The sequence below is a fragment of the Theropithecus gelada genome, chromosome 17 (assembly GCF_003255815.1).
Source record: "Theropithecus gelada isolate Dixy chromosome 17, Tgel_1.0, whole genome shotgun sequence".
Taxonomy (NCBI): Eukaryota; Metazoa; Chordata; class Mammalia; order Primates; family Cercopithecidae; genus Theropithecus; species Theropithecus gelada.
Window position 1 is genome coordinate 49432676 of NC_037685.1, and position 10893 is coordinate 49443568.

The window sequence follows — 10893 nt, forward strand, 5'->3', positions numbered from 1 at the left end:
GGATGTACCTAATCCTCCCGTCCGAAGGACAAATGTCTCTCAAAATTCAGTTATTGCTTATGAAAATATCTTGAGTCTGGCTGGGCGCGATGGCTCACACCTGTAATGCCAGCACTTTGGGAGGCTGAAGCAGGTGGATCACAAGGTCCAGAGATCGAGACCATCCTTGCTAACACGGTGAAACCCTGTCTCTACTAAAAGTACAAAAAATTAGCCAGGCATGGTGGTGGGTGCCTGTAGTCCCAGCTACTCAGGAGGCTGAGGCAGGAGAATGGCGTAAACCCGGGAGGCGGAGCTTGCAGTGAGCTGAGATCCGGCCACTGCACTCCAGCCTGGGCGACAGAGCGAGACTCCGTCTCAAAAAAAAAAAAAAAAAAAAAAAAAAAAAATAAAATTCTGTCTCACCAAAAAAAAAAAAAAAAAAAAAAACCAGCAAGTTCTTTTTAAAAACCACCAGAAATACTGCTATGGTTTGAATGTTTGTCAAACATTCATGTTGAAATTGATTTGCCCTTGTAACAGTATTAAGAGGTGAGAACTTGAAGAAGTGATTAGGCCTGAGGGCCCCACCCTCTTGGATGGGCTTACTGCCTTCTTAAAAGGGCTTTCCGGCCAGGTGCAGTGGCTCACATCTGTAATTCTAGCACTTTGGGAGGCGGAGGCAGGAGGATTGCTTGAGCTCAGGAGTTTGAGACCAGCCTGGGCAACACAGCGAAACCTCATCTCTACTAAAAATAGAAAAAAAAAGAAAGAAAAAAAAAACTAGTCAGGTGTGGTGGTGCACAGCTGAGTCCCAGCTACTAGGAGGGCTGAGATGGGAGAATTGCTTGAGCCCAGGAGATCAAGGCCGCACTGTGCTATGACCACACCACTGCACTCCAGCCTAGGCGACAGTGTGATCCTGTCTCCAAAAAAAAAAAAAGAAAAACCAAAGGAGGGGTGGGGGCAGGGGGCTTTTGGCAGGGGTTCTCTCTCTCCCCTTGACCTCCTGCCCTCCACCATGGGAAGATGCAGTAAGAGGGCCCTTGCCAGATGCTGGCACCTTGATCTTAGTGTTCCAGCCTCCAGCATAGTGAGCAAATATATTTCTATTCATTATAAATTACCCAGTCTGTGGTGTTCTGTTATAGCAGCACAAAACAGACTAAGACAAACACCGTCTAATTAGCCAGACTTCAGAAAAGCACCACATTGGAAAACGAAATGGAAAAATCTGTTCTTGGAGTGTTAAACTGCCAAACAGCAGCCCACCACTGGACACTCCACAGGTGATCTGCACAAAAAGCAGAGAGAACAGGGGTGGAACAGGTGCTGACCATGGACGCCGGTGACAGGTGCATGGTTCATATGCTCTTCTCTCTACTTCATGTATGTTAGAACATTTCCACTGTAACAAATGCTGGTAAAAGCAGTGCTAACTGGCAAAGGTATCACAAGACTACAATTCGTCTAGGATAACTGTTCACATCCAAATTAGGTCAGCTTTACTTAAATTCCTTCATCAGATTCAGGAAAAGGAAACAGCCAGTCATCTTAACTAACACACAAATGAATAGACTGTCTTGTATGCTAAACCACAGTGAGTTGTGAAAATGGGCAAAAATGTCCAGAGAGAATGGTGATTAGAAGCACCCACAATGGAGACAGCCGACGCAAGACAGCACGTGCGGCAAATAGCGACAGCGTTTCATCAGAACGGCTTCTTTAGGAAAAGTCTTCCTCACCAGCAGGTAAAGCCAAAGGACCCACCAAAGCTCTTCTGGTAGAAGTGATGTGCGGGGCACTGGCCCCCGGCCATCAGGGAGAGCCTGAGGAGGCGCCTCCAATGTCTCACCTACCTGTACAACTTCATCCACTGTGTCTTCCCAAAGCCTGCTGGGCGCCACACTCCAGGTGTGGGCCAGACTCCAGTGGGGCCACAGCCTGCATGGGAAAGAGACTTCTGCTACCCGCCACAAGTGCGCAGGCCATTCCCACCTGGCAGGGGGACTTCCCCGGAGATAGCTGAAGTCAGAGCCCTGGGAGCAGTCCTGCCCCTGAAGGTCTGTGCAACCTCAAGATGCGATCACCTTAACCTCTTGACTCTTCTTCAAGATGGGGACACATCCAGTGAACCTGAGTGGAGGGCCACCTACAAAATCAAAGTCCTATAATCCTTGACACTGCCAAGGACATGAGACAGGGAACCACTGAAGACTGAAGGAGACCGAGGAGACAACAGGACTCTGGAACGGGTTCTGGGACAGAAAAGAAAGAGGCGCTGGGGGACAGGGACAACACCCGTGGGTCGACATCCATGTTACCCAGCACACTGCATCGATGTCCGGTTCCTGACTGGGAGGGCTGGGAGGGCTATGCGGGCCTCGAGAGCCAGTGACCTTGCTCTGAAGGCCTGCATGGCATGTGCAGAGAGGCAGGGCGGCCTGGTGGGAAAAGTCTAGAACAGAGAGATGATGGCCCAACGCAGCGCAACAATGGCCACGAGGAAACCCAGGGTGGCGGCAGGAGATCTCTGTACTATTCTTGTCATTCTTCTGTAGATCTCAAATCACTTCAAATACTTTTTTAATACGGAATAAAATGTGTTTAAAAAAGCACAGTAAGGTCTGCTCTGCGCAGCACACAGGGTTGTTCTGAGACTGAAATAGAAATAGATACAAAAAGTACTTTTTAAACTATAAAGACACAGACATGAAAGGCATCATTAGCACAAATATGAGTATGTCCAAACAGTGGTCCTGGTTCCCTCAGTAAAGAGAAAGTCAAGTCATTTCCCTTGGAGGCTGAGGGGCCAGGAGAGGGAGTAAGATTCGAGCCAGGTGACCACAGAAGGAGGTAATGACACAAGGCCACAGAAAAGGCTTCAGCGATCACAACACACAATACGATCACAATACACAATACGATAGATGTTAACTTCCTTTACTAGGACACCAAAGATGCCCTGGTGAGCCACCACTCTTTCATGTCTCAGATTACACCCACTGGCCACACATGGACAGTAAGATGTGAGAACTACTTGTAAAACGCTAACAAGAACCACCTTCTTTTTTTTTGTGGTTGAGGGGCCAGGAGAGTTTTTTTTTGACAGAGTCTCTGTCACCCAGGCTGGAGTGCAGAGGCATAATCTCTGCTCACTGCAACCCTCGCCTCCCAGGGTCAAGTGATTCTCCTGCCTCAGCCTCCTGAGGAGCTGGGATCACAGGAGCCTGCCACCACACCTGGCTAATTTTTGTATTTTTAGTAGAGACAGCGTTTCACCACGTTGGACAGGCCGGTCTCAAACTCCTGACCTCAAGTGATCCACCTGTCTTGGCCTCCCAAAGTGCTGGGATTACAGGCGTGAGCCACCGCGCCCGGCCAAGAACCACTTTCAGGAAGGGCTCAGAACACTAACCAATGGCATTATCAATAAACGTAGCTCTTCTCCACTTACCTCATTGGCTCTTTTGATGATTTTATCATCTACATCTGTAATACCCATCACCATGACTATGTTGCATCCAAAAACCTTGGTTAGGATCCTTCGAATGATATCAAATCTAACATACGAGCTGAAAGAAAAAAAGTGTCAGGATGTCTTTCATACATAAAGTCCTCAGTTATCTTTGTAAAAAATCCATTACATTTTAACATGCTGCTTCATAACTTCCACTGTGTAACACAATGGACAGCTCAGCGGAGCAAGTACAAGGAAACTCTCTCTCACTGATGACACCAGGGCCTGGGCTGCAAGGGTTCTCAGGAGAAACTGACAAAGGTATTGCATCCATTTCAGGACACAATATTAGCATTTTTAATTTTGGACTTGTTAAGTGAGTTTAAGTCTATTTAATTGTATAAAAATTCACTCATAATACAATCTCCTAGTTAAGATAGTGTTTTCACCATTCTTGTTCATGTTCTAGAGTAATTCTAATTTTTCACTATGACAAAACAGACAGAAGCAAATACCAAATCAAAACAAGTACAATTCCATTGAAACCATATAAGATTACTCCTAAGAATGCATACACTAGTATAGGATATTTTAAAATGCCAGCTTATTTATATACTACACTGGGGTAACTCAGGCTTGTAAAACTAAAAGGGTTTAAAATCTACTTAGCATCACAAGCATCTGTTTTCCCATAAAAGTAACCTTAAAACTCAAGGTTACCTAATGTCACGCTCACCTCTGCTACCCATGTGGTCTCTCTAAATTTTAGTTCATAAAATTGTTTTCTCTTAGGGTGGTGTGCGGGAATCCTAGCCATGTTACTGTATCACTTTCACCTCCCACACGCCCCCTCCCCAAACACAGCTGAGACCAAATCTTGATTCCAGGGACAAAACTATCTCCAAAACTCCTCAACAAGATAATTAACCTCTCACAGCTCGGTCTGCTTGCTTATAAATTGGGCAAAGTCCTACCACCCCACAGGACTGCTGTCCAGTCTTACTGCCTGTGCAGCATGAATTCTAAAAGCACAAGCTATTATTACCATTCTCATCACCATGCTCTTCATTCCCCTCAAGTTGGGAAAGACTCTTAAAGATGTGAGATTTACAAGAAAAAAATTACAGGAACCTAAAGCAAATGAAAACAAGAGTCAAGTCCCTTGCTTGGCCCAGAGGAGCCCAGGCTGAGTCCTGGAACTGCCCTTGGAGACAGCAGAGGCTCCACAGCTTGGCAGAGCTGGCAGAATGCAGGGCCATGAGCAACTTGAGACCCTGAGACGTGCAGGCAGGCTGTGACCACAGGGGCCACTCTATACACAAACACACACACACACCCCTTGCAAGTGCCAGGCAGCCGAGTCAGAAGAACATGGCATCAGGAGACCTCTACTTGCTTCTGTGACTCCACCATGAACCATGAGACCATTAGCCCGACTCTTTCTGCCCCGTTTTTTCCATCCACTGGGTGAACCCAGTGCGCTCATCTGGGTGATTGCTGAAATGATTCATTTGCTAAGAGTCTTCCCTCAAAATGCTCCAGGGTGACTCCATCTACCATCGCGTGAAATCCAAACTCTCTGGGCCAGACCACGCAGCACCCTCCCCAGTCTGGCTGCAACTGACGCCCCATCCCTTCCCCTGCTCCTCCCCACTGGCACCAAACTGGTCTATTTGTTTTCCCCAAACAGGGTTTCCATCCCTCTGACCTCTTCTGGAAATGGTGGAGGCTATTTTCAGGGTGTCTCTTTCCAGTGAACTGAGTCCTACCCATTGCTCAAATACTACCTTTCTGCCGCAGGCACCATGCGGATTCCTGCCCTGCTGGAGCTGAAATAATTAGATCATGCTAGCGACGTCAGATGGTTGCATAAATAACCACTGAAGGAGTACAATGCTAGGAGAGCTGAGACGGGGAGAGGGAGGTGGGGCAGGCCAGCCCAGCGAAGGCCTGGAGGGGTTGGCCAGGCTGACAGGAAGGTGGTCAAGGGGAGAGTCCCAGCTCCCACCAGCCCCTGGGAAGGCCCTGTGTGGACACAGCTTATAACAGGTATTCAGCTGCGCACTTGAGACGTGTATTCATTTCTGTATTCATAAAGGTAAATATTATACAAATTAAAACTGCAAGACTTGATTATCCTAGTTGGAAATGAGAAGAGATTCTCTCCCCAGCAACTTTTAGGATTTCTTCCTCAGTCCTCTTCAAATGCATGTCAATCTTTTAAATGGCTAAATAAACCTCTTGGCAGTTTTACAACCCAAGAAAATTTCAAAACCTGGGACCCCCCTCTGAAATGTAATCAAGGAAAATAATGCCCCATTTCCCAGTGTCCTTGGAGGAGATGGGCCTACCTTGTCATCTGACTCCACACTGTAACTCAGCTGAAGCAATGGGTTATGCTGTGGTCTGAATGTTTGTCTTCACTGCAAATTCACGGTTGAAACCCTAACCCCCAAGGTGATGGTTTTAGGAGGTGGAGCTTATGGGAGTGATGAAGTCATGGCAGCAGAGAGCTCATGACAGGGGTTAATTCCCTTACAGAAGAGACCTCAGAGAATTCCCTCTACCTTCTACCACGTGAGGACACAGCAGGCAGACCCTCACCAGACACTAAATTTGCTGGTGCCTTTATCTTGGACTTCCCAGCCCCAGAAAGAAAGAAATTTCTATTATTTATAAGTCATCCATTTTAGGATATTTTGTTATAGCAGACTCATAGACTGAGACAGGTTGTGTCCTCAAAGCTCTATAGAAGGATGAGATTTCTTTCTGTCTCTGCAGTTATTTTAGCTCATCCCCTTCTGGTTTAAGGCTTATTCAAGTAACAGAACTGTTTTCTTTCTCTTTTCTTTCTCTTCTACCTTTGTGGAAAGGTTTTCCAGGATGGGGGTTTTGTTTTTAACATTTCCCCAACGTATTTTATAATTCAAGAAAGATGTCGAAATATGCTTTTGATAATTAACAGTATGTTAGCCCAAAGTAAAGGGGAAAAATGACTCTTAGATGATTTTATTTTTGTTATAAGAAAACACAAAAAAAAGGCTCCGATCTTGCTCCGTGATATATATATATACACACATACACACACATATATATATATAAAGTACACAGAGTAAGCTGGGCACGGTGGTTCATGCCTGTAATCCCAACACTTTGAGAGGCCAAGGCACGTGAATCATTTGAGGTCGGGAGTTCAAGACCAGCCTGGCTGACATGTTGAAACCCCGTCTCTACTAAAAACACAAAAATTAGCTGGGCATGGTGGTACATGACTGTAATCCCAGCAACTCCACAGGCTGAGGCAAGAGAATTGCTGCCAGGAGGCGGCAATTGGACCTGGGAGGCGGAGGCTGCAGTGAGCGGAGATTGCACCACTGCACCCCAGCCTGGGCAACAGAGAGAGACTCCGTCTCAAAAAAAGAAAAACAAAAGTATACAGAGTAAATGTAACTTTTTACTTTTAATCTAGGACTGAACAATACTAAGTTTTAAAAAATCTACAATATGTAATTTTTGTACACTATATTTGTAAATATACAAAATATTAGGAAAAGTGGTAATTTTGGCAAATGTAGGAGGCAGTATATCTTATGGTTAAGAGGTTAAAAGAGCAACTACTTGGCAGTCAGGTTAACCAAGCCTCACCCCAGTTCCAATACCTCCTCAATGTGTACTCTTAGGAAAGTTAATCACTATTGAGCCCTGTGACATCTCACATGTGAGGTACTGTGTTAAGCAGCATTTTATGGGCATTATTTACTAAAATTGTTATAAGATCCAAATTATCATTCCCATCACAAAGATGAAGAAACCAGGACTCAAAGCAATAAAGTGGCTTGCCCAGTGCTGAAAAGCTAAGAAGTGGTGGGGCCCAGGAATGACTGACCAGCAGGACCCTGGGACCCCGCAAAGGCCTCTTGATGTCACCAAACCCAGCAAAAAACATCTAGTTTCAAAACGGGTCATTTTACAGCGCTCCACATTGCCTCCCTGAGTTTCCTCACCTGTAAAATGAGCATACGTGCTCAGAATCACTGTAAGAACCAAACGAGGTTGTAACATCTCCCACAATGCCTGGAATGTAGAATTATTCTACATCCCTAAGTTGCCACTTAAGAGATAAAATAAATCAGCAAAAGGCTTTCAAAAATAAATGGTCCTTTGAAAATTCAAATCCAGGAAACTCACCAAGCATGGCCAAGGTGCGCATGATCATATACAGTTGGTCCGCAGCTATACCTGAAAAAAAAGTTAAAATCCATCGTGTGGAACATACTTGCAAGAAAAGACTTTCGATTCTCAGTTATAATTATCATATAATTTTTAAAGTAACCACTTCTGGGGGATGAATAGCCGGGGTTTATCATACTTGCTCAACTCATACCCAAACCTGCAAATGCACTGCGCATTCCCAGCTTCTAGAACGACGCCCTCCAAGCAGCTTCCTAAACGTCCTCCCCGACACCAGATCCCGTTCAGCTGTGGGAAGTCTCCACCACGCTCGGCCCCCGCCCGTGCCCCAGTCCCGCGCGGCCCACCAGGAGGCGGCTTCGGCGTGCGCCACGATTAGGGGTTCCTTCCTTCCAGTGAGGCTGTTGTACACCTGCACGCCCGTCTCCCGGCCCGTGGGCTGCAGCCAGGCCCGCCCGCGTCCCCCGCTCGCCGCCCGGCCCGCAGGCCAGTGCCACCCAGCCGGCCCGAGGCCCAGCGCGGCCTGGAGCAGCGGGGCGCCCAGGCCTCGGCCGCGCGTCCTCAGCATGTCAGCGGCCAGAGCCTACGACTGGGCGGAGACAGGAGCCACACCCGGGACGCGTCCCGGCGCGCAAAAGCAGCACGGCCCCGCCCCGCCCCCGCCCTTGGGGCCACGCCCACTCCCGGAAGCGGTCCTCAGGTAGCGCCTGCCTCTGGCCTGGCTCGAGTCGCCCGCCGCCAGGGTGGAGAACCTGGGCCCGAAGGGGTGGGGGCGGGGAAGGCCAGGGGTGGAGGGAGGAGGGCGGTGCCGCGCCAGGAGGCCGTAGGAAGAGGCGGGACCGTGCCGATCTCCTCTCCTTATTAGCCCAGGTCCTGCGAGGAGTCCGTGTGCGCTCCGTACCAGCCTGGACCTGTGTGCGCGGCGCCAGGGGAGCGTTTACAGTGCAAGCTTCTGCTGCCAGGCCCTGGCCTGTTAGCGAAGCACGTGTGCATCCCATCACACCCCAGGTCAACAGGCTAATACACAGTGTCCACCCATAACACACGTGAGCACCCCAATACAGTGTGCACCCCAGCACACACATCTGCACCCCAATACAGTGTGCACCCCAGCACACACATCTGCACCCCAATACAGTGTGCACCTCAGCACACATCTGCACCCCAATATAGTGTGCACTACAGCACACTGTCAGCATCCCAACACAGTGCACCCCGATACACAGTGTGCAACCCAGCACAGTCTGCATCCCAATAAGTGTGCACCCCAATACACAGGATGCACCCCAGCACACACCACGTCAGCATTCCAATACAGTGTGCACCCCAGCACACACCATGTCTGCACCCCAGTACAGTATACACACCAATACACAGTGTGTACCCCCAATAAACTGTGCACTCTAACACCATGTCTGCACCCCAGTACAGTATGCACCCCAACACAGCACGTGTGCATCCCAGCAAACACATCTGCATCCCAATGCAATGTGCACCTCAATATAGTGTGGGCCCCCACACATCTACACCCCAATACAGTGTGCACCCCAATACACAGTGTGTACTCCAACACACACTACACCTGCACTCCAATACACAGCGTGTATCCCCCCCCACCACACATAGCATGTCTGCACTTCAACACTCTCCTGGGGTCTCTGGATGAAATGACCAAAGCTAGGAAACTACATTCATCAGATATGTATAGCAGAAATGTCTGTTTGTGATTCATCTTAAGGTTAAAAGTTCCATGATCAGGTATCTTGAGAAAAACATTCTGAAAGTTACTCACATTATCTTGACAAATGTGCCTCTATTGGGCACGGCGCAGTGGCTCACGCCTGTAATCCCAGCACTTTGGGAGGCTGAGGTGGGCGGATCACCTGAGGTCAGGAGTTCGAGACCAGCCTGACCAATACGGGGAAATCCCTGTCTCTACTAACAACACACAAATTAGCCGGGCATGGTGGCGTGCACCTGTAGTCCCAGCTACTGGGGAGGCTGAGACAGGAGAATCGCTTGAAGCCGGGAGGTGGAGGTTGCAGTGAGCTGAGATCACGCCACTGTACTCTAACCTGGGCAACAGAGGGAGACTCCATCTGAAAAAAAAAAAAAAAAAAGGTGCCTCTGGGTGTCTTGCAATACAATGTCTCAAAAAAAGAAAAAGTCCCCTTTGCTTTTCCAGTTGTCAAAACAGGAGAGGTTCCTGCTTTTTATTGTTGTTGTTGTTTTGTTTTTTTTTAGTTTGCTTTGGTGTTTTATTGAAAAGCAAAGGTTTAAGTAGAGACAAACAAGTATGTACCTAAAGTAGTTTCTCAATATCCTGGAGTCCAACTCTGCAATTCTGTTTCAAGCTAACTGTAGTCTAACGTAATCTATGGTCTAATTTAACAAGGTTAAAATGTTAGAATTAAGAGACCATATTGTCTACATCAATGCTAACCACTCATCTTACCTAACTACTCTAAATTCTCCTGAATATTATCACTTCTTTACTGCTTTGTTATTTTGTAACTTTCTAGTGCTGTGTGTATATTTATCTCCCTGAGTATCTTAAATTGTACATTATTTTGAACTTCTCACTGTGCCCTGCACTAAGTTCAGAAAAGCACTTGGGTTTTATTTTGTTGTTGTTGTTGTTGTTTTGTTTTGCTGTGGCTGGAAAAAAAATTTAAAAAGAAAGAAAAGGGCTTGTTGAATGTTGATGAATTAATCCCTTACACAAGGGATTACTTGAGCAGGTGGGAAGAAATCTGAATAGCAAAATACCTGATAAAGCTGATTCAGATATTAGATGTGCCAGTAAATAAAGCAAATTAACAAAAGCTCAGCTGCAATCTGTGAGAACACATGGATTCAAGGAAATAACTGGAGCACAGATTCTGAAAGCAGCTTAGTAACACTGAAGATCAAATCTGCACATGAATCTGGACATCTGGCATATTTCAATTGTTCATAGAACATCATAATTTTTTTTGTTTTTTGTTTTTTTTTTTTTTTTGAGACAGAGTCTCGCTCTGTCGCCCAGGCTGGAGTGCAGTGGCCGGATCTCAGCTCACTGCAAGCTCCGCCTCCCGGGTTCACGCCATTCTCCTGCCTCAGCCTCCCCAGTAGCTGGGACTACAGGCGCCCGCCACCTCGCCCGGCTAGTTTTTTTTGTATTTTTTAGTAGAGACGGGGTTTCACCGTGTTAGCCAGGATGGTCTCGATCTCCTGACCTCGTGATCCGCCCGTCTCGGCCTCCCAGCACTCTGGGATTACAG

The 10893-nt window shown here is 47.3% G+C and overlaps 1 protein-coding gene across 4 annotated transcripts in view; it reads right to left on the bottom strand.

Moving 5' to 3' along the window:
- CARS2 (cysteinyl-tRNA synthetase 2, mitochondrial) overlaps positions 1 to 8615 on the bottom strand; it is a 60361-nt gene extending 51746 nt beyond the window's left edge. For 3 of the 4 annotated variants that reach the window (XM_025364723.1, XM_025364722.1, XM_025364725.1), the window contains exons 1-3: positions 7978 to 8316; positions 7628 to 7678; positions 3437 to 3554 (exon numbers count right to left, since the gene is read on the bottom strand). In XM_025364723.1, the coding sequence (XP_025220508.1) occupies positions 3437 to 3554; positions 7628 to 7678; positions 7978 to 8198 (390 nt within the window). In that variant the 5' untranslated portion in view covers positions 8199 to 8316. Of the gene's footprint in view, positions 1 to 3436; positions 3555 to 7627; positions 7679 to 7977; positions 8317 to 8470 lie in introns of those variants that run through there. The other variant, XM_025364724.1, reaches the window with a different exon arrangement.
- Positions 8616 to 10893: the final 2278 nt, after the last annotated feature.